At 35.5% G+C, this 25887-nt stretch overlaps 2 protein-coding genes across 3 annotated transcripts; one reads left to right on the forward strand and one right to left on the reverse strand.

Annotated features, from left to right (window-relative positions):
• Positions 1 to 570: 570 nt before the first annotated feature.
• LOC116001823 (premnaspirodiene oxygenase-like) lies at positions 571 to 1724 on the forward strand. Its single transcript, XM_031241776.1, has one exon. The coding sequence runs from the start codon at positions 585 to 587 to the stop codon at positions 1449 to 1451; it is 867 nt and encodes a 288-aa protein (XP_031097636.1). The 5' UTR covers positions 571 to 584; the 3' UTR covers positions 1452 to 1724.
• Positions 1725 to 3313: 1589 nt separating this feature from the next.
• Positions 3314 to 22006, reverse strand: LOC116032786 (kinesin-like protein KIN-7C, mitochondrial). Of its 2 annotated transcripts, none has more exons than XM_031275507.1 (25): positions 21673 to 22006; positions 21458 to 21555; positions 20224 to 20313; positions 19787 to 19839; positions 18614 to 18679; positions 18451 to 18504; positions 13135 to 13194; positions 12509 to 12587; positions 11513 to 11580; positions 11220 to 11279; positions 10026 to 10130; positions 9801 to 9905; positions 9584 to 9691; positions 9334 to 9477; positions 8616 to 8798; positions 8291 to 8461; positions 7330 to 7569; positions 6584 to 6724; positions 6359 to 6484; positions 5979 to 6029; positions 5843 to 5890; positions 5468 to 5773; positions 4539 to 5267; positions 4185 to 4274; positions 3314 to 3532 (listed from the first exon to the last, which is right to left on the reverse strand). In XM_031275507.1, exons 1-25 carry the CDS (start codon positions 21912 to 21914, stop codon positions 3512 to 3514), a joined length of 3438 nt encoding a protein of 1145 aa, XP_031131367.1. In that variant the 5' UTR covers positions 21915 to 22006; the 3' UTR covers positions 3314 to 3511. The 2 variants fall into 2 exon arrangements, with proteins under 2 accessions (XP_031131367.1, XP_031131374.1); XM_031275514.1 differs by having other exon boundaries at positions 21458 to 21565; positions 21673 to 21767.
• Positions 22007 to 25887: the final 3881 nt, after the last annotated feature.

Genomic DNA, 25887 nt, shown 5'->3' on the forward strand with positions numbered 1-25887 from the left:
TTTTGAAAAATGAATCAAATAGAAACTTACAATTTTTTTTTACTTTGAACCAAATAACAAAAAATGAAAATGTTTTTCCCGAAAAATCATTTTTCATAAAAACATTTGCTGTGATTTCAAAGGTACCATTAAAATGCTAAATATTGTGTTCAATTTAATGAAAATTATTATAACACTCCGTTAAACTCCTTAGGGTTCATTATGTTTAGGGATGATTACATAATGTATGTTCAAATTGTGCACTAGCTCACAACTCAAACTGATTAATCAATTTAAAATAAGTTCATTTGTTTTGCTTTGCTACCAACTACAGGATTCAAGGTGGTGAATTTGGCCATGTGGCCATCACCAATCTTAGTGGCGAGTGGGTAGAGTAGGAAGATCATCAACTTGATCGAATCGGTTGTACACTTAGCTTGCACTGATTTACCTTTCTCGTGTCTCACGAATCATGGAATCTTTTATAGTATGATTCATTTATTAGAAGGTCATGAGTCTAGTGTGTCCCACCGTTATATATAATGCTCAAAATTGTTAGTTATGTATTCCTACACCTTAATTTCTATTTCTTTCTTTTCGTTGAAATGGAAATTAAGTTTCCATTTTCCCTCATCATCATCACTTTCATCACCCTTCTCTTCCTCTCATTCAACTTAATCAAGAACGTTACAAAGAAATCCAAGAAAAGTAGTAGTGTGAGTGTCGGCGGAAAAGTGCCGCCGGGACCGTGGAAATTACCATTTATAGGAAGCATCCACCATCTGGTAGGGTCAGCACCACCCAATCATGTTCTAAGAGATTTAGCTCGGAAACATGGCGGCATAATGCAGCTCCAGCTGGGGGAGATTTCCGCGGTGGTGATATCCACTCCCCGGGCGGCGAAACAAGTTCTGAAAACCCATGACGTGGCCTTCGCCAGCCGCCCGGAAATCCTAGCCTCCAAGATTATGATGAACAACGAAGACATCGCGTTTGCTCCGTACGGCGAGTACTGGCGACAGATGCGCAAAATCTGCACCTTGGAGCTCCTCAGCGTGAAGATGGTGTCGTCGTTTTCGCCCATCCGGGAAGACGAGGTTTCCAAGATGGTTCAGTGCGTGAAATCGTGTTCGGGTTCGGGATCGGGATCGCCACTCAACCTGACGGAGAAGATCTTTCAGTATACCAACGCGGTGGTTTGCCGAGCCGCATTTGGGACGAAATTCAAGGATGAATTGGGAGTTGTGTCGCTGATAAATGAAGGGGTTGCCTTGGCTGGAGGTTTCGACGTGGCTGATCTTTTCCCTTCTCGGAGATTTCTGCATCTACTCACTGGGATGGAGGCCAGACTGAGGAAGCTGCGCCGTAGAACTGATCAAATATTTGATCAAATCATCGAGCAGCATAGACAGAAGCGCAAGGTCGACGGATTTTGCGACGAAGATATAGTTGATGTGCTTCTTAGACTCTAGGAAAAGGGTGGCTTTAACTTCCCAATCACAACCGACAACATCAAAGCTGTCATTCAGGTCAGGGAGCATTAGTCAATCATAAAGTCAGGTGGTAAAAGTGCTCTACCTAGAGATTGGAGGTTTGATCCTTAAACACTTGGGTTTGAGCCGGTCAATTATGATTATCTGTACAGTAATTCGCTTTGCTTGTAAATATGTATTTACAAAGTTCTGGAGGAATGATGTAAACGATGATTTTCATTTAACAAAAAAAAGACAGAAAAGAAAAAATCATCCAACAAAGCCAAAGCAAGTCTCCCTGACGAAGTTGTCGTCCTGAAATTTGGATTTCATGTTCAACTACAAATTAATTAATCTTGAAAACGCATACCAGGAGATTTGGATTTCATGTTCAACTGCATACATACATACATACATACATACATACATATACACACACTTAAGATATAATGAGATTTGGATTTCATGTTCAACTGCATGCATACATACATACATACATATACACACACTTAAGATATAATACTATAAGAACAAAACAAATTATTATGTTAATTAAGATAATAATTACACAGGTATTAGTATAATTACAATTAATTATTTCAGATATGGAGAAGGAAGAAAAACGTAAATGCGATATGGTAAAAAAGAATATACTTAGGTAAAAAAGTATAACTACACATTTTTTTTGGAAGGTCCACGAGGTGTCCTGAGCAAGCCCTTCTAACAAGAGGCACCTTTAAGCCCGTACCATACTCAAACTAATCCTCGGCTCACACCGGGCCGGCCCAATTAAGGGGCAAAGTGCCGAGCCACTCACGCCAACCAAGCTGGTTAGTATAACTACACATATATTAGTATATATAATTGCCTAATAATAATTGTCTAATAATTATTATTGGTAATTAGCTAAACATGGGTCATTGGATGTATTTTTATAATAACTACACTTAAATTATTTTATCCTTTTTTCTACCATATTTATTTTTGTAATAATATATTTAAATAAATCATATTACATATCAATTTCTAAAGATAATTGTAAACAAACGAGTCATATATTTTCCAATTAATAGAGTGATATTTTTATACTAATCTTATAATCAAATAACTTTACACTTTGCCAAAGGCCTTGTGGTCAAGCGACATGAAGTGATTCTCTCAAGTAGGAGGTCATGGGGCAATGTTGACTTTGTTGGGCTTTAGTAAGTTGAGAAAGTATATGGACAGATACTACATGTAACAGGGTCAACAGAATTTCAAAAAAAAAAAAAAAACTTTACACTTTTGTTCAAAAATAAATAAATAAATGTGCACTTTAACCAGTTTGGTTAGTGTGAGTAATCGTGCACTCTTGTCCCTTAAGGGAGGTTGAGAATTCCAAACCCCTCTTGTATGGAAAAACTAATTTAGCCAGCACTTTGCCTCTTAATTGAGCCAACTCAATACAAAAAAAAATTAATCTGAGTATGGTACGAACTTAATGGTGTCTTTTATAAGTTGAGTCTACTCAGGACAACTCATGGTCTAACTCAAAAAAAAATGTACACTTTCAAATATTAGAATCATTTATAATTTCATCTTTAATTTTATTATATAATAATAATAAAATTACTCTTGCATCGCACAGGTAATTGAGCAATTACTTGTTCGAATTCAAACAAAGATAGCATCAGAAAACATAATCAATTCAATCTATTTTATCAACTGCACTATAATATTTTTTGTTATAATTTATATAATTGTATATCGATCTAAATATTCTTAAAATATTATAACAAATTTATTCCGTATAACGCACAGTTGAAAATAATAGTTTTTTTTAAAAAAAAAATTTACAAAATTGAAGTTTAAAGAGGGATAAGAAGATAAAAATTGGTACTTCATTACAGTGAAAAGCAATTGCACAAAGTGGGTGCATGGGTGATTACAATCATCTGGCGGCATAGCATTCTCGAATTTTCCCCAAAAGCAACTAAACTTCGCACAAGAAATAAGTAACACCTAACTTTAATTTGAAAAGGTTATAAAATTAAAACTACATACATGTTAAAGGGAATCTGCTACAACACATCCGTTGAACACTGCAAAATAAGAAATGTAAGTCCACATGCACAAAAATGTCAGAAATATTCAAAGGATCATCACATGAAATGAAATCTTCATATATATAGCTTCTAACAACCAAAAACTCAATCAAACATCAGAGTGTGAAGAAAGTTTGTTTAACCAAAGGTGATAGCAAAATCATATTTCAAATACTATGAACTTTAACATGCATCGATGTTCTGACCATATTTATTCCGAGCAAGAATAATCGGTTTTCCACTCATGACCGAAACAAAACAAATAAAATAGTACATTTCAATAATAGTATAACTCCCTTTAGGAGAAAACCATTTACGCTTACAAGAAAAAAAATTAGCTTACTTTTTTACCCCAAGCACTTCCATGGATAAAAAGTGTAATTGTATCAATTAACAATATAGTCATTTTAATTTTTCCTCGCAAAAAAATATTGATTTGCCATTTTATTCACCTCACCCACTTTATAAAGCTGAGCAACAAGTCCAATTTCTTAATCAAAATGAGCCAAGCAAGTCCAATTTTCTAAGTATCTAGCAGTCTAGCAAGTCCCATTTTCATAATCTGAAGGAGTGATAAATAATCATCTTGAAGAAAAGATGTGCTCTAAATAACCACAGAATTTCAAGAGCAAAAGTTCATGCTTATCACCTTAGCATAACAGATCTTGGTAATGGCCTCAACATGAAGATTTTGCAGCTCTTCAAGCTCTTTCATATCCAAGCCACCCAAATCATCACCCTGGAAGCAATAGCAAAATGGATTTTTTTTTTTAAATAAAATCTTAAGACAATTTAAAGCTGGAAGAATTTATTTAAGCTTACTACCAGATCAATGTGTAGTTTATCTGTCATAAAAACGAGTACAAAACTGAAATCTTAGGAAGTTGTAATGAACATGTCTAAGTTGCTGATGAATGATTCAAAAGTTTAAGCATAGGGGATAATAGAAAAGGGACAAAGTTGCAAAGACAATCAACTAAAGTTATATTGCAGAACTATTTACCTTTAATCTTGAAACTAAGTTCTCTAACTCCTTACACCTTTGCCTTTCTAGATGACAGCAAGCTTTGGACACATCAGCATTGTCATATATTTCATTCTCAATAGAGTCACTGCATGCATGCCCATTGGACAGGGAAAATTCACTTGCAGATCTTGGTTGTGGAATCTTGGATGCATCATACTCCTCCAATGGGTTGTGAGAGCCAGTACCAGATTTCCTCGTCTTTGCAACCACCACCCACATATTTGCAAGCTCATTTTCTAGATCTGCTTCATGCCGCTTTGCTTCATCAAGTCTTCTACGCAGTTCGGCTTCTATTTTATCTCTCTCAGACAATGCAGCAACCAAAGACGCTTCTCTTTGGTATCGTACGTTGAGTTCCTGCTCCAGCTCCTCCATAGATATACCATCTTGCGGCTTTCTCAATTGTGCATTAGCTCGACTGCTATCATTATTATTTTGCTTGGTACCAAATGAAGTGAATCTTTGACAGGAAGGATGAGTACAACAGGCATCTTTTCCAGTAGTCAAGTCACCAGTCAGTTTGGCATTTTGGTATGAAAGTTTGGTTACTTCTTCAGCTAAACTCCGGAGCTCTACTGCTGCTGCTGCTGCCAACTCTTTTGCGTACGAAGCTTCCTCAGCTAGTTTTTGACATTGAATTTCTAACCCATCCTTCTCTTCAGTGCTTTTCACCTTCTCTTGTTCCAAGGACTCTATCTCAGCAGCCTAAAATAATATGAAGAGCGTATGAAGAACAAAATATAATGGGATAGATAACGACATGCCATTCTAGCATACTGCACCAGCGAATTCAGAAGGCACACAATGCGACACTTCTAATAATGCAATCCATTCAAAAAATTACATTCAAATCATATCTAGCCAAGAAAACTGCAGTTATTCTTTTTTCTAAAAGAGAACCTTACTTGCATAAGAAGCTTGGAATTCAAAACTGCATAATCTCTGCACACTTTGGTATCTTCATGCATAAATTTTTCATCCAAGGACACAGAACTAGCTGGTGTATTTTCATTAGTAACCATTTCTGAGTCTAAGCAAGTCCAATCCTTTCTTAGAGTTTTTGCTTCCATGTATCCATTTGAACATGTTTCCGAAGTAGATTCATTTTCAGAACTTTGTTGTAGAAATTTCGAGTTTTTGCCTGACAATACGGCATCAAGTTGTTGTCTTAACAGAAGGATAGTCTCTTGCATCTTAGCATTCTCTGAGACCTTAAACAACCAATAAATTATGTCATCAGATGCCAGTGTACCAAATATAGGAGACTAGTTCAATTTTACCTTCATTTTTAGTTGTTCTTGGAGCACCCTATTATCAGCTGATTTAATCTGTCAATAATTACAAAGGTAAAATATCCATGTCAGTTCTGCTGCATTCAACAAGACGCCAACATTAAGCACATAAGCATTAACATACCTCAAGTTCAAATGTCTTTTCATTTAGTTGACTAGCAAGTTTGGACAAAGCCTGCATGAAGGGAAAAGAAAAAGAATGCAGTCCCAAATGTTTATCTATTTCAATAGTTTAAATGCAAGTGCCTGCTCTTCTTGCCACTGCTAAAAGTATTGAGATAAATTTTTTCTTTTAAAAAAAAAAAAAAAAAAAAAAAGTTTTTCTGCGTTGGAATATATTAGTGTCATGTGTTTAAATACTGCAAAGAGCTGCTTTGATTTACAGTATATCAGAATCCAAGACAAACCTCTTAAATATACTGCAGAATACACATGCAAATATAAAGATTATTTCTGTTGTAAAATATTCATAAAAAAAATGTAAATATCAATTCTAATAATTACCTGTGACATTTCAATATTGCTTGATGCTTTTGGTGTCATCTCTACAGATCCAATCATGCGCTGTTCCAGAATATTTATCTGTACTTTCTTCTCTCTAATTTCATCTTTTAGCCTTTTCATTTGTTCCTAAATCAAGCAATGATCATATGAATCCATATCATAAAAATTGAAGATGAAGTGAAAAGATAATGCAATAGAATATAGAATTTGAAAAAGACCACAGACCTGAAGCTGCAAGTCTTCAGGGTTCTTGGCTGCTTGCTCTGATACTCTCTTCAGGGAACTAATACATAATGCCACCTCACCAGCCAACATTTTTACTTGCTCACGAAGAAGATCTATTTGATCAGCTATAGTGGTCCCAGTCTGTATGTAGAAGATTAAAAAAAAAAAATTAGAAGTCCTGTTTATCAAAAAATTCAAAGTTTTAACAAAGAGAAGCCATGCATATGATCTCTCTCTCTGATCATGAGAGGAAACAGCCCCAGTGCTCATCCTCACTGTAAATGAATTTTTTTTTTTAAAGAAACCTTGGACTTTATTTCATCAACTCAAAAAAAAAAAAAGGGGGCCTTGATCTTGTGAAGTTGGGGCAACTAAAAATGTGCACTAGAGTTCAAATTCAACCACTCTAAAAATGTAAAGAAAATAAATGAATTCAAATGTTTTAGTATACAGAAATTTGGACCAAGAAGATGGGATATTAGAGACAAGTAACTGTTGCATTTGGAAAAACAGTGCAGATTGCAGGAGGGACAATTGGCACATGAGATCGCTGGTAGCAACATAACCTGATGGACATAAATCACACTGCAAATCCTAGAATGACAGGTAATATGGCCTGGTGGCTAGCAATTATATGTTTAGTTCTAAGTCCAGAATGGTTATATTGACTAAGAGAAACTGATAATTTTATGAATGCAAATGAGATGCTAAATACAATTACCTAACAACAAAGCAATTTTTCTTACCGCTGGTAGCTGCCGACCTCCAATGGCAGCACTAAATAAGTCACCTGCCTGAGTTATTTCAGGAAGAAAATCTGCAGCAAAAGCAATTTCCCCTCTTTTACTGACCGATTTTCTCTGCCCATCCTTTGTAGCACCGAATGTAACTCTGCCTTGGGAAGATTTTGATGAGGTTGAAGGTGAACTGTTTGCTGAGTTTTCATAATCAGCACTAGATGATGATACAACCAGATTATCAGGTTTCTGCCCACAAACATTACTGTTAGTGTTTCAATTCAACATACAAATTCAAGGAGTACCACAGACATTCTTTAACAAATATTTTATTTTCCTTCTCAACTTTCAATAGCCATTCTTTGCAAGCATCAGAGTTGAGGTTTCAAAGATAATGTTATGCACTCTTCTCAGCTCAAAGGAGCAGAACAAGGCAAGTAAAATCCTTATTACTTTAAACTCACTTTTCTCAATTTCTTTTTCCAATTTTATTTGCTTAGTATTACACCATATACCTCCATCAAGTTCTACTTGTCTCAAAAATTTCTTTTAACCTAGGGGAAAGTTTGTAATGATATCTGCCAGACAAAAAAGTCCAAGCAATGAACTTGTAGATGGTTAGATCATCAAGCTGTCTTTTAGCTAAGAAATAGTCAAGGAGAAACAAAGACTAGAAGAGATGTAGAACAGTCAATGAGTCAAATATTATTCATACATAAGCATATCCACTTGTGCTCAAAAAGGTTGTTCTGTTTTCTTAAATTATGAAATTAAACAATCTATTTTTTGGTCTTAGCTACAAAATCATATTTAACAATTATTCTTGTAGTACTAGAGGGAGAAAACCAAAACCTGAGTATGCAATTTTTTATTCAGTTAAACTTTTGTTTTTTGTCCCACTCAAACCAGTATAAAGCATATTCTCCCATTCAGACCATACACAAAATGAGAGGGATAGTGAGAATTTTACTTTCAATTTGAACCAGCCAAGCATTCCTCGCCTTCTGTTCCTTTTGTAATCTTTAACCAGTTCATCAAGATCTGTGACATCAACCCTTCCATCAGCAGATACTTCAGAATTAATACTTCCAATATCATCATCAATCATGCATTCTCGTTTTCTATCTGGCAAGTAGGCTAGCTGCATCAGCAATAACAGTGCACATACATGGGTAATGGGTTACAGAATCCTTGCAAAACTGAATCTCAGAACCTTGATTAAAATCTCAGAAACCATTTATAGCCAATTTGTTGACTATTAAACCACAAGTCTGAATAACCAAATAGATAGTTACCTCATCTTCTCCAAAAGAATGCCTCCGCCTATGACCAGCCTTTTCACGGACATTTGGTTGAATAGTACTTTTTGTGGAAACTAAAATCAGTTTAGTTAATCTTTGAATCCTTCCCATCAAAGCTGCTTTGGCTTGTTCCTCCTCTTCTAATCTTGATTGTAACTTAACCTTCCCAGCTTCTAACTGCATATAAAACCAATAGTGTAAACAAAAGAAATTAAACAATTGTATACTGAATATGCACATAGAGCTTTGAATAGCTGCTGTAGCGTAGAGATTAACGATTTCTGTAATTTTATTAGTGCATTTGTTCAACAATAGTGTATGGACAACTTTCTTTTTCTTGTCTTTTCCAGATTGAAGGTTGGGCTTGGGGTAGTGACCAAGTGCTCATCTATTCAATGAAATGTGTTGAAACTTTGGGAAAAACTATCAAAATAGAGAGGTAAGGTTGTACTTGCACATCTTCCTTGCATACCCAAATGCAGGGAGCCTTGTACCCTAGGTCTAAATTTGTCACTTTTTTTCTTTTTATTTTTCCTTTTTCTACTGGACCAGTGAAAGAAAGTTGTCACAAACAATGATTCATTTATATCAATGCTATACATAAATATAAATAAAAGAGTAAGCTATTCATCTACTCCATATAATATAAAAAGAAAATATAATGAAATGTGGTAGAGGACATAATAAACAGTCTCTCACTTATAGGACAAACCTGAAGCTTCAGATTGACTAAATCTTCCTGGACTGGAGCCACATTTTGATTCTCCATCATGCCACGCTTTAGTTGCTCAAGCTCTTGTTTCAAATTGGAAATTTCTTTCTGATACTTTTTAATGAGAGACTTCTCATCCAAAATCTGGAAGAGGTTAAATAAAAAAAAATAGATAGAGCAAAAATTAAAACCATGCTTGTACTCAGCTTGAACATATTGTAGATATGATGGTATATAACTCAACTCTCACCTTATTTTGAGAAGCCTTGATTTCCACATGCTTACTACGATGTGCAAATTTTAATGTGTTGTGTGTTTCCTCTGTGTTGCTAGAGGCAGGTGTCACCGTGCAAATCAGCTGCAGAAGGATTGAATTAACAAATCAGAATCTTAACTAGTTATTGAGAAAATTGAAAAACCAATTGACAGTGTATAGTGAAATGGTAATTGACAAGATTAAAACTTACAGAAACTCGACCATGTCCACTCAGGGAAGACTGCAAAAGGCGTGTAAGTTTAGAATCTCGATAAGGTATGTGGGTAGCTTTTCCATCTGTTAATTTTGATATCACCTGGATTAAATTGTAAAGTTTAAGTGAAATTTGTCTTAGCTACTGCCATTGCAGCACCACAGTATAATGCAAATCTAGATCAGATATGAGAAAAGGAGAAACTAAGAAGCATTATCATACAGTTCCAAGAGTGAGTAAGCTCTTATTTATGTAAGAACCCTCTTTCCTTCTCAGCCCAGTTGTCTCTGTCTTTGAACTTTCAGAACCTGCTAAGTCAATTAAATGCTACAAAGAAATTTTTAATTCAATTGACAAGAATAACAAACTGAGAAGTAAAAAACAAATGATAAAAACAAAAACCTCAGGGATTAGTTTCCGGAAAATTTTTTCCATTTTTTTGAAGAAAAAAAAAAAGGAAAACAGAAAATCTGTTTTTTAGCACTGTTTTCCATTTTTCCATTTGGGAAACTATTTTTCCATTTTTCCAATTTAACAAAGGATTTGAAAAACAGTTTTTTTTCCCATATTTTTCCAAATACAGAACCACACATAACTTCATTTATAATCACTATTACTATTACATACAAACTTCACTTATCTATCTACTCATCATCTACCCAACCACTTACCATTCAGTGTATTGTTCAAAGATTCAAATTTCAAAGTATCATCTATGATCTATTCTATTCTCTTTTGGTCTGTAATAAGTATCAAAGTATTTATGAGTTTTGCCAATTTCTCTTTTGGTCTGTAATAAGTAATAATTTGTAGTTATAACTTATAACTTAGAATCAGACAATCAGTTAATACTTAGGTCTTTTTGTCTTAATGCTTACCCTTGGTACTTAGTAAAGTTTTTAATTGTTTTTCACTTTTTTTTGCATATATTCTTTAACCGAATTCAGGTCAGATAACCGACCGAACCGAACCAATCCGAAATTACAAAAAACCGATAGGGTATAGTGCCAAATATTTTCGGATGGGATATTACCAATGCCAATCCGAAATCCGATCGGAGAAGGCTGTCGTCCGTCCGAACCAAACCGAACCGTCCGATGCACAGCCCTAGATTCTGCACAGCCCTACTTACCAATATACATCTACCACTAGCTACCTACTCTATCAACACCTATATCTACTTATCTTAGCATCACCACCATTATTTATACGATCTATATATTCACCACTATGACTACACATAATATTTTATGTTTTTACTCTACCCATGTTATTAGAAATGACAATAGGTAGGTACTTTTTTGTTTAGCCATTTTCAAATTTGAATAAGAATTACTGAACTTATTTGATTGCATTAACAAATTGCACAGTTAAATCTCCAAATGCCGGAAAACTAATAAAAAGGGCACTACATACCAATTGTGATAAAGTCACTTCTTCACCCTGATTTTCCCCCCGTGGACTGCTTTCAATTGTCTGGCAGAGAAATACACTCATCAGACCTCCATCAGTGCAGAGACCATATGCTTCAGGAACACTTCAAGACTTACAGTAATAAACATGCTTAGAAAGCTAATATTATAACTAACTATCTTTCATATTTGGTCTGTTCTCATGCTCTAAACTTGTGAAAACAATAGAAAGGAGTACAAATCAATCATTGTCAATACTGTTGCACACTAAATTCAAGAAAAAATAAAAACAATCACCAGAGTGAATATCGTATGGCTTCGACTGCTCAGTAAATTGAAGTTATTAGAACCCACATGCCTGTGCTCTGCATCATGTCAAATCAAGGTCACAGTTATTTGTTAAAACGTGTGCATGCACATGAGACAAGAAAGTGTCAAACTGTCAAATCTATAGAAGGTAGAAATAAGAAAACCATAATAACCAATGCTCATGCAGTATTACAAATAACATCTGGGGACAACTATAAATAGAATACTAGATCACAAACCGATAAGACCATATAATCTACTGCTTCTGCGTTCTATATGAGCTAAGCTAGTCTTGACTTAAAAACTTTAAGAAATAATTAAAAACTATAATATACTTTCTCCGTTGTTAGTTTTTACAAAATAATGTAAACCAGTTACAATTTTTAGGTTAGACAGGAATTGAACATAATTATACTTAAAGCATCCCAAAACTCTAATTCAGAAAGGGATGTCAATGTTGTGCTGGTTATGCAGTGCCTGCACCACAATCCACACTATGCAGGTCGTGCAGAGTAGGGCTTTTTCAGATTGTAGTGCAGGTTGCAAGAATGTGGGGTAAACAAAAAATTAAATTTTAAATTTAAATTTAAATATGAAAGGTCAATGGCCTGCAATAGTTAGCCAGTACCAATGCGACAACTGGCCACCACTTCCAGATGCCATGCTAGAAGCCCATTGCCAGTCACAAGCAGTGGTGGCCAAAGCATAAAAAGTGGATTCTAACATATAGTATTAGCAGGTCATGTGTCGTTTATGTGCAAGGTGGTGCAGGTTGGTTGTAGGGCCAACAATTGTGAGAACAAAGATATGTGGAGCAGGGCAGTTAAAATAGCATCCTCTATTTCACATGGAGTATAGTTTCATGTGCCCTAGATTGGAAAATATGAAACATATAAGCCGCAGCAAGCAAAAAGCTAAAATTGTTCCACTTTTAGGCTTGAAACAGAATAATTGAAGGAATTTCAGCAAAGTACTAAGAGATACCTTCCCCAGAAGCTATTAGCGATAGAGCATGTGCAGGGGACAGAACAACTTCCTCTTTGATTCCCTCAACGTAGGTACCCTGCACAATGCCGCATAATTTTCTTACCCGAGCTAAGGAATTTCAATTCCTTATTGACCAAAGATTTCCAAAGCTAATTAAAGTCTAATCTATCAAATAGGAAACTTTGATTCTAAATAAAAACAATTTAAGTATAATGGATCTGTCATTAATCCTAGACTACCAAATTATGTACTACTGATTAGAGAACTTACCAGCCTAGATAACAACATTAACGTAACAGAAAATAGAATACAAAATACAGCAAAATATGCTTAGACACATTCAAGTTCTGTACAACTCTTAACTTGATTTTCTTTCTAATGACTGTCAAGCCCCTCTTTACTCAGAAGATGCGACTGCTAATGACTAACTTATAGACTGAAAACTTTACCAAGCTAGCCATCATACCTCTACATAACATGTGACCATCTAGGCAACATTTTGAATTCATCATTTTTTTAACATAAAACCATGTGAGCATTAAAACTGTAAAAGAAAATATCCGGAGAACATCACAGTGATCTAAATAGTGTAACAAGTATTCAAAATGTTCAATCAAACATACCTGAGCATCTTCTCGTACTCTGAGATTCTGCCCTGTTGGATCAAGCAAGTCATTGATGACCTGAAATTGAGATTGGGAGGAGACTTTGAGCTTTTTTCTTTTTAGTAAAATAAGACATTAAATGGAAATTGTTAGAGGATATGGAGGGAGGTTGAGAGAATAGCTATCAACTACTTGTTGAATAGTAGGGAGTAAGGGAATTTATTTTAGGAAAATATTTTAGGAATAAAGGAGAGATTGGTGGTGATTTTCAATTTCTCCTATAACTCTGTTTCTTGATTTTCAGTTTCCTGATTTTGAGAAAAGAATTAAGCTAATTAGTTCTTTCCTTTATTAAAGGAGTTTGTATATATGTTGTTCTAATCACCAATTGTTTTAAGTAAGAATTTCATAACTTCTTCATGGTATCCGAGCTAGGTCTTTGAACCCTAATGCCTTCAAGCCAACTTTTCTTGGCCTTCTTTTCTCAATTCTCAAGCCATGAAAAAATACAAAATGGCCTCATCACAAACTTCCAACATCACTACATCAAAAGCAAGAGGCAATTCAAAAACTTCAAACCTTGATGACAATAATTCCTCTCTTGGGACTGGTATGGTGGCTCAAACGGATTCACATACAACTTTCACTATTAACAAAGGAGGAATGGGCTCATGGATAGTTAACACATTTGCTTCTGATCACATGAAAGGCAATGCTACTCTTCTCCAAAATTACAAGCCAAGTAATGGTCACTCATTTGTCCGTATTGCTGATGGTTCAAGTTTAAAAATTGATGGGACAGGTTCCATTCAACTTACTAAAGAGTTGTATCTCGACTCTGTCCTACATGTCAAAACTTGGATTGCAATCTTTTGTCCATTAGCAAATTGGCTCGTGATCTTTAATGTGTTTGATACCTTTGATTCTTGACTCCTTTTTACCCCATACTTTAACCAATTTTTGATAACAAAGTGCTTTAATTTGAGTGGAATCTATGACTTGTTTGTGACTTTGTGTGGTTTGATGTTTCTAGATAAAGTGGGTCACAACGAGTCAATATGAGGCTTTTTGGAGCATAATGGAACAATTTTGGAAGCCTAAATTTCACTCAAGGAGGATCGGAGCAGCGGAACGCGAAGCAGGAGAAAGGCTGGAAAAATGACCTCACACGGCCGTGTGAGTGGCCGTTTGCCCCGACGCAGGTTCTGTCCAGTCTCTTCCAAATTAGTTTGTGTTTAGGTGTGAAAAATATCCCTAGTTAACCCCTTTTGAGCCTTTTGTTCTTGTAATAAAGTGCTTTGCACTTGTTCCCAAGTTTGATTGTTTTTCTAAGTGTGAACCCTCATCAATTAACCCTTAGCCCTTAGCCTAAATGTTTCCCTTCCACCCTTTGAGAGAATATAGCACTTATTCCTTAGTTTAGGAGAGACTTTCCTTTGGAGCTCATCTTTTATAGCATCTCTCTAGATAGTTTTGTCTTAGTGTGGGGGGTCTTTTGTGAATATATTGAGTTTGGTTACTTTGAAAAGTGAAAGCCTTGAAAATTTTAAAAAAAAAAAAAAAATGAAGAGAAAGTTCCTTTGAAAAAGTTGAAAAAGAGAATCAAAATCTTGAAAAGTGAAAAGAAAAAGAGTTGATTGAATAAAAGTGAAAGCTCCTCATCTTTATTAAAAGTTGTGTCTTTACCCCTCAATTTTAGAGTGTTGTCTTACTTTCTATTGTAGTTTGCTCCTTTTCCATAATTGTCAAGTCTCTTCTAGATTAGTTTGTGTTTAAGTGTGAAATTCTCTCATTTTTGTTTATCTTCCATACCCCTTCCTTGTTAACCCTTTACCCTTTAGCCCCGTTACAAGCCAAATAAAGATCTAGTTGATCATTTCATGCATTCTGAAGGTAGATCTAGTGGGAATAAGAAGAGCAAGCTTATGGGATCTCATCTTAAGTCATGTTTTGCATAATCTTAACTTAGCGCTTGTGCACGCAAGGTCCTCACACACTCTAATAATGGCGTTTGGTTATTGGCTTGAGAAAGGAACTCGTTTGCGAGGCTGAGATGATTCTTGAAAGAAGTTGGGTTGTCATGAGTTGCTCGTGGATGTTTGGCTGTACAGGAAGGAAGTGAGATAAGTGTTCATTGCTTGGTGGTGATTATTCTTTGTCTTTGCTTGAGGACAAGCAAAAGTTCTAGTGTCGAAGAGTTGATACCTTTGATTCTTGACCCCTTTTTACCCTATACTTTAACCAATTTTTTATAACAAAGTGCTTTAATTTGAGTGGAATATATGACTTGTTTGTGTGGTTTGATGCTTCTAGATAAAGTGGGTCACAACGAGTCAATATGAGGCTTTTTGGAGCATAATGGAACAATTTTGGAAGCCTAGATTTCACTCAAGGAAGATCGAAGCAGTGGAACGCGAAGCGGGAGAAAAGCTGGAAAAATGACCTCACACGGCCACCCACACGGCCGTGTGAGTGGCCGTTTGCCCCGACGCAGGTTCTGTCCAACCACACGGCCATGTACACGGCCGTGGGGGTGGCCGTTTGTCGCGTATCCTGCACAGTATAAAAGCTGATTTTCTACATTTTGCGTAAAAGGGAGAACCCTAGATAGCTTAGACTAGTTCTCTTTCATTTCCTTAGAGCAAAATAGCCTGGCCTAGCTTAGATCTACACGACTACACAACCTACTCATTTTGGAGCATTGTATTGAAGATTTGGAGTGGATCTCAACAACTCTTTTCCTTCATTTAATACCAAAGTGGTTTATTTCTTCATCTCCTCTCTTCTTTACATTTATTGTTTATTTATGATTTCCTTACTTGAAATTGGTATGTTTACCTTGCAAATGAGTAAGTAGTCCTTTATTTGGGTTAAATTAGGAGTTTATTGCTTCTATTGATGCTAGCTATATAATTATTGCATAAAGGGGATGAACACCTATTTAAGGTTCTTGAGTTTGAGTTGGGTTTTATTTCTATCTTTCAATAGTTATTGCGCAGTGATTATTGTTTGCCTTTAGAAAGTCTTTCATCACAATGGGAATTTGATGGAAGACTTGAGCCTTCCCAATCTCAAATCCAATTTCCCTTCTATGGAAAAATGGATAGATTGGGGCTTACAAAGCTTTTTTTATTAAAAAATTTGATACACCATGGAAATGGAACAACCCTTGTTCTAATCCTTGTGGAAACTTGGATTCTTTTGTGCTTGTCTCAAGAACCTAGGTATAATGTTCTTCCCCCAATGTAAGTGTAAAATGTATAAATAGAGTAATACACCTAATTTAACCCATCTTTCACATCCAAAATACTAAAAATACTCTAGTTGTTAATTGCAAACCAAATATGATTTACTTGGATCCTTATGGATTCCAATACCTTGGTGCCTAGAGTTTAGGTAACCGCTCTTTACGCGCCATAAACCCCAATCCTTGTGGATTCCAATATCTTGGTGCCTAGAGTTTAGGTAACCGCTCTTTACGTGCCATAAACCCCAATCCTCAGTGGAACGACAAATCATACCCATTTTCATATTACCCTACACACTACATCAGTGTTACTAAATTTTATCCAAACTTATGCATTTTCCAAGACTTGATATCGGGGAAGATGATTGGTAGTGTTGAACTTTGCTCCATGCTCTAACTCTTCTCATGTTGTCGATCCTTAAATCAAGTTTCTCATGCAAGTTGTGTCAATCTCATAGTATGTTAGAATTCTTTTGTGTCCAATTCCAATGTCAATAAAGATAGTGAAATCATATTGTTACACCATCGTCTTAGTCATCTTAGCTTTGTGTACCTCGCATAATTGTTTCTTAAATTATTTATCAATAAAACTCCAACATCTTTTTATTACGAAATTTGTCAAATTGCAAAGCATACTCGAACAGTTTGTACTCAAATTCCATACAAACCTTCAACTGCTTTTTCTTTGATTCATAGTGATGTGTCATGTGTGGGGTCCCTTACGGATAAAAAATGTTTCTGGCACTCGATGTGTGTGAGATTCATTGATGATCATACACTGGTAATTTGAGTTTTTCTTATGAGAGAAAAGTAAGAAGTCGGGAAAATTTTTCAAACCTTCAATCTTATGGTTCAAAACCAATTTAACTCTATAATTCATATACTCAAGTCAGACCTATCTATAGAATCATGGGATTATCCATATAAGCTCTTGTGTTGACACCCCCAAAACAAAATGAGGTAGCTAAATGCAAGAATAGACATCTCTTGTGTAGAACATATATGTAGAATACTAACTGTGTGTATTGAACTGATGATGAGAATTGTACAAGACAAGTATATATACATGCCAGTAGAAGGGTTAACCAAGCTCTCAACCACTCATTTCAAATTCAAAATGAGTAGTTGAGAGCTATTCACTCAACCTCCCTCAACATCTTCTGACATCTTGGAGGTTGCCCAGTACCTTATGTTTTCCTCTATTTTTCCTAATTATTTTTGGGGAAAAGCCATTCTCAAAACCACCTATCAAATTAATCATATGCCATCTAGAGTCATTAATTTTAAAAACCTACATCAACTTCTTCTACAAAATTTTCCTCACATAAGTGCAATCTCATTTGATTTACCACTCAAGATATTTGGTTGAACGGCATTTGTTCACGTGTATCCACAACACCATAGCAAATTTGATACTAGAGCTAATAAGTGTATTTTTATAGGTTACTCTCCAACACAAAAAGGATACAAGTGTTATTCTCCGACCACCAAAAAAATTTACACCACTATGGAAGCTTGAGGGGGAGTGTTAGATGATATTGAGGGAGGTTGAAATAATAGCTCTCAACTACTCATTTTGAATTTGAAAGGAGTGGTTGAGAACTTGGTTAATCCTATTACTAGCTTGTATAAATAGTTGTCTTGTATAATTCCTTGAATTTTTCATCAATTCAGTATAGACAACTCATATTCTACCAAAAGAACACAAGAAATTAGGTTCCATTATGTTATGTAAAAGTGAACTATTAGAAAGAATACTCTGGTTCATTAATGACGCTAAAAGTAAAAACTAAGAGTCTAAGACTACAAGAATACCCCAGAAAAGAAACCACTGAAGTACATATGGAACTGAAAAAATAGATCTAAAAGAAAAATTAACCACCAAAATTTGCACCATAGAAAAATACAGAATTCAAGACCAAGAATATGGGTGGTGGGGGGTCATATAGTTAGGCACTTCTGATGTCCATAAGGTAATTTTCCTTCCTGGTTCATTTTCATGAAAAATTAACTATGACAAGAATTAGAATATAGGAAGAGATATAAGTTGCTAAAGTCATGCGTTGATGAAAGGTAAAAATACTTACCTCATTGTAAATCTCAAGATAAGAAACATGGAGAAGAAACTCTCGCCCTGGTGTCTGATACAATAGAATTAATGATTGGTGATTGATTAGAAAACAACCTTCCCATTATTGATAAGAATCTGACAATCAACTTCACCATACAATGACTGTTGGTGGCAAATACCTCTTGGATTATGCCAAACACATCCTTAATTGCTAATGGAATTATTCCAGGAGACTTCTGCTCTCCCTGAAAACAGCCACAAAGGATATTGAAGAGAAATTAATATGGTTTAATGAGAAATAGATAATTGACTTAGCAACAGGAGTGCACTGCTTCACATGTAAAATTCAGAGTTCTACACAACGCATATCTCCTTGTAAGAGATTATAGAACTTAAAATTAATGAACATATAGAAGTTAGAAGCTTATATAGTCCTGGAAAAGGTCAATCCAAGGAATATCATTTAATATTTATTAATGTTCATGGAAGGAAGGTGCATGTCAACCTATTTGTTCATATACTATGACAATTTCAAAATAGTGGAGGATAGACATGATTTGTGAGGCCCTAAGATAAAATAGCTACAACAGAACTTAATGAAGAAGAGTATAGAAAAGATGGCATACCTTGTCCCATTCCAATCTAAAGAAGACTAGATAATAACCTAGAAAAAACTCAAAATCTAGAAGGGAAAAGAAACCCATCGAACCTTTTTTTTCTTTTCATAGATTATAACTTTAATAATAATAATAATAATAATAATAATAATAATAAGTAGCAACAACAACAATAACAATAACAATAATACACACACATAATAAAGAGCTTCAGATGCCATGCTTTAAAACTTAAGGGAAGCACCAGTTACCTCAACTTCTAGATAGTATCAAAGCAAGTACATGTTCACCCTTTATTTTTTATCAAAGCAACAAGCACATGATAACAATGATAACCTTGATCTTTGTAAAGTCAAGACCAAAATTACAGTTGAAAAACAATCTAAGCAATGAAAAAAATGGCATTCAAACAGTTGTTGGCAGCAAAAAAAATAAATAAATAAATAAAAAGAATTACAGGTTTTCTCTTAAAATGTTTTATTTTGGAACTCGGCTTTCCAAAAATCAAATGACACAGTCCACTAAAAGTTCAGAACCTAATGCTTAACATCCAAGCCAAAAGCACTGCACAAATAGCATATATTTGAAACACCGGTACCATATATCTCTAACTCTAATTATATTTTTCAAGGGGAATTCAAGGAATACAATATTGAATCATTAATTATTTTCAATAAACCTATCATTGAGTGGTAAGTGTGAAAATGATAAGATAAAATCTATTCAAGGACATACATGCATTGTATGAGTCTTCCCACTACTAGTAACCCCATAAGCAAACACTGTACCTGCAAACAGAAATTCAAAGTAAATAAGGAACCAAGGAACCAAGGAATGCAACATATAACTAAAGCAAGGCATATTTATTAAACCATGGATTCTGTTAATAGCTTCATAAACTTTACCCATGTGCACATTAAATAGTGATGAATACTTTCTCATTTAGAACTTTACAGTAGTAGCAGTAAGGCTTAGGCTCTAGCAAAGGAGTCTAGAAGCACAGACAACAACATGCTTCACAAGGTGAAAGGTTTTCAGTTTTCCTTTAGTTGAAAGGAAAGGGATAGTTCCATTCCACTAACTCCAACTATTGTACTGCGGATCTTTTGAGATATATTTTTTTAAAGAATTTGACAAGCAGTAATATTCTGTATCAATTGAGATTGAATTACCATTGACTCCTCCCATAGCCCCATTCACAACATGTTGAGCTGCCACATCATATACACGGCGAGTAGTTGTTGCAGGACCAAACACTCTGTCTGTGCAAAAGCAATAGCAGACCCAAAGTAAAAATACAGCCAATTAGCTAGTCTAACTCATGACCTTATAAATCCATATATTTTCTTTTATTTTATCAATGTGAAACTCTAAACACCCTTAATGCCAGTGTATCACATGGTACAAAATTCTTACCCACTCCATTAGATTGAACAGATTGAAATTGATAGATTTGATATTCAAATACTAACTATTGATATCATACAGCCACTTCCTGATTTAAGACTAATAATTTGTCCTTTGCCATCTTTCATTAATCTAATTGTATAAATTCTGGGTAATATATTATGTATCATTTCAGTCTGGTAACACTTTAGGCAGTTCCATCCGTGCAAACAATGCTACATTTAGATCAAGGGAACAATGTATTCTGAATTGACTCTAGACCCAATAAAGTTACAAAATTTAGAATAGGAAAATACTACTTCTACACCCAAATTCTACCCCCCAATTTTTACTCCCTCTTACAAAATTTTGATGTTGACATTTTCTTTGAGAGTTGAGACCCACATGATAAAAATAACTAATTCATGGAGTAAAAGTGAGGGAGTAGAAATTGAGAGTACATGTGGTAGAACTCTTTAGAATATAACATAAAAGAAATGTTTTAATTGAAAATTAAGCCATCACTGAACTACTCATTCAGTTATTAATTTTCTCCTCTTTTACTGGAACCCAAAAACACTTAGAAATATCAATCAATAACAACAGACCCCTAAGGAAAAAATTTCTCATGTGACAAGCAAATTTAAGTTCAATGCATTGGACTTGAAGGTTCATAAACTTAATCCAACCCCTCCCTAACTTTTTCTAGGTAAGTTACAGAAGGATGCATCAATTGCCTTCTTTATTGTTGACAATTACAAACTTTCTACACAATATCCAAGTTAAAACCTATCTAAGCTTGCAGACAAATGGCTACCATTCCTCTTTATGACACGCATCTCGTCTCTCAATCCCCTGCCCAGAATCCACCCCACACAGAAGTACCATCAGGATGGAAAACAAATGCCAGAGCATTCAACGCATGATCTTCTTGCACCCATTCATTATGAGTTGTATTTAAAACATGTAAACTCTTATATCAGTAACTAAGGAGTGTAATTAGCAGAAGTCTGAACAAACCGAAGCCGTAGGCAGTGTCGGAATTATACTCGTTGCGAACCGTATAGTCTCCATCAGCATACCAAGCTATCTCGTCCCCTTTGTTAATCTCTCTAGCACTGTCAAAAGCTAAGACAAACGCATTAATCTACCGGATTTCACCTACCAAGTACCAATACAATCAAAATCATGGAGTGCTCGCTCGGCAGTCGGCAGAGGTCAACGGAGCACCATACCTGAGGGGGCGAAACCTCACCGTCACCGTCACACTTTCCGTCGCCTTTCTGCCGGAATCCGGCTGGTGGTCGGAGCTCAGCGTCGACGGAGAAAGTGAAGACTTCGACGGAGGTGCAGTAGAAGGCCTCGAGGAAGGAGTGGTGGGACGCTTGGCTGTGGTGGAGGATGCCGACGAAGAAGAGGGCGGCCTCCTGGACCGGAACGGCGAGATGGAGGAGCGGAGAGACCTCGACGAGGACATTGCGGAGGGGAGGGAGGAGAGAGTCACGTGCCGGCCAGTGGTGATTTTGCCGCCTTAGACTATCCCTCCAAAAAAAAACAAGCTTGATTTTGTATTGACCGGTCTTCCAAATTTTGGCTCCATTTGTCTAAAAGGCGCTTTCGCCTTTCTGCTTGGATTTCATTCAATTCTCCGGCGCGGGATCGAATTTCTGTTTATACACTTTCTGTGTTTCTATTTGTGTAATGTTCAAATAAGTTTAATACTCTTTCAAAAAAAAAAGTAAGTTTAATACTCGTATTTAATAATTTAATAATAATAATAATAACAATAATAAGTTTATTCTCCAAAAGAGGTGGTCGGGTACATGGAGTATGATGTTTATTTAAAATTTTGTTCATCCCTCATAGAATTTTGTAAATTAATGAGCAATTATAACTTTTGGTCATTGGCTATTAATTTTGACACATTTGGTGCACAAATATTATTTTATTGTCCCATTTGGTGTCATACAATACTATTTTTCAGCTGACGATAAATAACTAGTAGTAGTCACACTATTATTTTTCAACTGACGATAAATATCTAGCCACGCAAAAAAAAAAAAAAAAAAAATCAATCTTCCTCTCCTTAAAGACATGTGATTCCACATCAAGCTATGAAACTGGCAAGTCATAAGCATTCCTTGTGTTTGCCTCCTTGACCTCCAAATACTAATCATTGATCATGTGAATGGTGACTTCCCCCTTGTTGGATAGTGGTGTTAAGATAGAACTTAGCAACATCTTCCCCCTAAGTGTGGCAAACCTTGTTTCATACAAAAAGTTTTGTAACGATGTCTACAAGTTGATTTTCAATTGACACATATTCAATCTTCACATATTTCTTTTCAACATGATCACATATGAAATGATGTTGAATGTTAATTGCTTGGTCCTTGAATGTAACACTAGATTTTGAGTTATGGTAATTGGCCCTTATGTTGTCACAAAATATGTTGACTTCTTTGCACTCAATGCCATAGGCATTCAACTGTTGCTTCATCTAAAGAATTTGAGCATAATATCTTCTAGTGGCTATGTATCCAGCTTCAACAGTATTGGTAGCTATGAAGTTCTATTTTTTGCTAAACTAAGAGACAAACCTCTATCACACAAACTTGTGAAAGCGTCCGTTTCAACGCTTAAAGCGCAGAAGCAATGCGAGTGAGCTAGCGTCAATACGCTTCTTCAAGGCGCGACTTCATGAAGAAGTGATCGCTTTTCTCCAAAGCGCAGAGGCGACAAAGCGATGCAAAGCGTCGCTTTGTCATGCGGGTAGCTAGTCAACTAAGGTCAATGATAAAGAAAAAAATTACCAAAACTCTAACTCAAACTACTAAAGTGTTTCATTCTTTCGTCCAAATTCGCAGTCACACTTCCTCGTTGAAGTCACGGCACCTCCTCTGCCGTTATGACCCTCCTCGTTGTGCCTCCAATCGCACTTCCTCTTTGCCGCCTCCACCTTGCCGTCATCGCCTCCTCCCAGCGAGCCGACTGCTTACCACCTACGCCAATACGTCGAGGTCAAGATAATTATTGACTCCACATCATTGTGTTGTCTTTTTTTTTTTTTTAATTATTGTTGGAGTCGCCAAATGAAGTATTGAACATCGTTGGGTATTAGAGTCTTTTTGTTGTTAAATACTTAAATTTAGTGTTTTGGTTCAAGTGGTATAAACTATGTTTCTTGTTTTTTAAAATCTTTATATAATATTAAGTTATTATTGTTAATTTATTTAATTATTATTGTTATACACTTATAATTAAAAAATCTTAAATCACAATTTTGCGTGTGGAAAAAAAATGACGTTTCGCCTGCTCATCGCTTCGTGTGCTTTTTTGCTTTGAAAAGTATTTAGGTAATGTAAGAAGAGGCTCGAACCCACTCCCTTTCCATGTGAGAGTGTAAAGCAAGTGCTACTAGACCACAAGGTCTTTGGCAAAAAACATGTCTACTTGTGAGGTAAAGGAGTGATTTGACCAGCCATTTGTATTTTGTTTGATATACATATTTTCCCTCCTCATCTTTATCCATTTTCAATGAAGTACTCATTGGAATTTTCACTGATGATTTCTCATCCATGCCAAATGTTTTTATTAGATATCTAGTGTACTTGGCTTGGTTGATGAAGATTCCTTCTTTCATTTGTTTCACTTGAAGTCCCAAGAAGTAGCCCAATTTTCCCATCATACTCATTTAGAATTTATTATGTATAACCTTAGAGAACTTTTCACAAAGAGACTGATTAGTACTTCTAAAAATTATATCGTCAATATAAATTTGTACTAATACAATATGTTTTTCTTCTTGTATTATGATACATTCCCATTTGTGTATATTTTTCCTATTGTTTTTTTTTATTGACTTTTGGGCTTTAGTGCATTCAATTATTATCTTTAATGCTTATTCACTTGCTTTGTTATCTAAACATGATCTAATGCTTGATTTGAATACTTTTGTTTGTGTTTATTAGTGGATTGAAACCTTTGGAGAGCAAATGTTTAAGCAAGGGACCTTTAGAGCATGCTTAGGGCTACAAGGATGGATCCATGTTGATTTTGAATGCTCGACGTGTCGAAAGTGGAGCTCGACGCATCGAAAGATTCCAAAATGCAAGGTTTGGCCGCTGATTTATGCTCGACGCGTCGAGAGTCTGTTATGCGAAAGTTTCAGTTCATTTTCTGCCCCCGTGTTGGCTCTTGCTATAAAAGGGTTCATCTTTTCAAAAACCAAGTAAGGCTACGTTTTTTGGAGACAAAAATAGTGAGAAAGTGATTGTTTTACTTTTCAAGCTAAGGGAGCAAGGAGGGATCAACCTACTTTTGAGAGAAGACAATCACATCAAGGTTGAGAAAATAAAATTCGGAGTTTCAAGTCACATCGAAAGGCTAAGGAAACGCTAGGAAGATCATCAATGAGGAGGATCTCTTCTCTTTTTCTTTACCTTCTTTGTTTCTTTTTATTTCCCATTAACTCTTGTGTAATGAAGACAATGTTAGCCATGATTGTCGATTTGTCGGTGCTACCTCACCCTCTCGATACACAAAGATTGGGAAAACATAGCGGCTTGACGTTGGTAATGAAATGAAGGAGATTTGTTGTACGTACTACAGACCAGTAAACTTTCAAGATGAAGTAGGTGGAAAAATGAGCTGAAATTCCCCATTTGTCCTCATAGTTAACGTTTAGATGATGACCTACTAACGGAGGACCATTTTGGCTTAATTTTCAATAGTCAGATTTTTATGTCTTCTTTCATTTGCTTATAAGATTAACGCTTTTCGCTGATCATTCTTATGTCTTCTTTCATTTGCTTTTGATCTTTCCCACGAAGATTCAAATGATTTTTTACATTGGTACTTGCTTACAATAGGATATATATGGACAATCAACTTTGTAGTGTCCTAGTTTCTTACAGTTGTAGTAAAGATATGTAACTTCTTCTGTTGCTTCTATCTTTAGTCTTCTAAATTAGGATCATTGGTTCTTTTTTATGATAATTTTTGAAGTTTTTCTTCCCCATTAACTTTTTGAACTTCCTAACAAACAAAACAATTTGTTCATCAATTAAAAAATGTGAATAACTTTCTATTGACCTTGAGGTTGATGGTTGTTCTGACAGTAATGCAATATTGTTTTCTTCACATTCTTCCTCGCTTCTAGACTTCATCTCGAACGCATATACTTTAACTTGTCAGCTTATAGAGTTCTAAGATCCATGTGGTCTCCCATGGCTATAACATTCATATCTCAACTTGATGATAGTCCAAGATTTAATAAAGATTTTGAAAAATGAGATCAATCTAACATTCAAGAGAAGTTGACCCAATTTAGACAACTGCCCTGATACCACTTCTTAGTCCCGATTAAACTTGGTAAAAGTCCAGAGGGTTGGGGGGGGGGGGGGAAGAGATAAACTTTAATCTTTTTCAAAGTGAATAAAATAATCAAA

The sequence above is a fragment of the Ipomoea triloba genome, chromosome 1 (genome assembly GCF_003576645.1).
Source record: "Ipomoea triloba cultivar NCNSP0323 chromosome 1, ASM357664v1".
Lineage (NCBI taxonomy): Eukaryota > Viridiplantae > Streptophyta > Magnoliopsida > Solanales > Convolvulaceae > Ipomoea > Ipomoea triloba.

What these genes read in the sequence shown, in the direction of transcription:
- LOC116001823 (XM_031241776.1), top strand. Translation starts at nt 585, where the DNA reads ATGGAAATTAAGTTTCCATTTTCCCTCATCATCATCACTTTCATCACC.
- LOC116032786 (XM_031275507.1), bottom strand. Translation starts at nt 21,914, where the DNA reads ATGTCCTCGTCGAGGTCTCTCCGCTCCTCCATCTCGCCGTTCCGGTCC. An exon ending in AAGTGACTTTATCACAATTG is followed by an intron (nt 10,131 to 11,219) that starts GTATGTAGTGCC and finishes ATTTCTTTGTAG; the next exon opens with CATTTAATTGACTTAGCAGG. An exon ending in ATTCTTTTGGAGAAGATGAG is followed by an intron (nt 8,462 to 8,615) that starts GTAACTATCTAT and finishes TTGCTGATGCAG; the next exon opens with CTAGCCTACTTGCCAGATAG.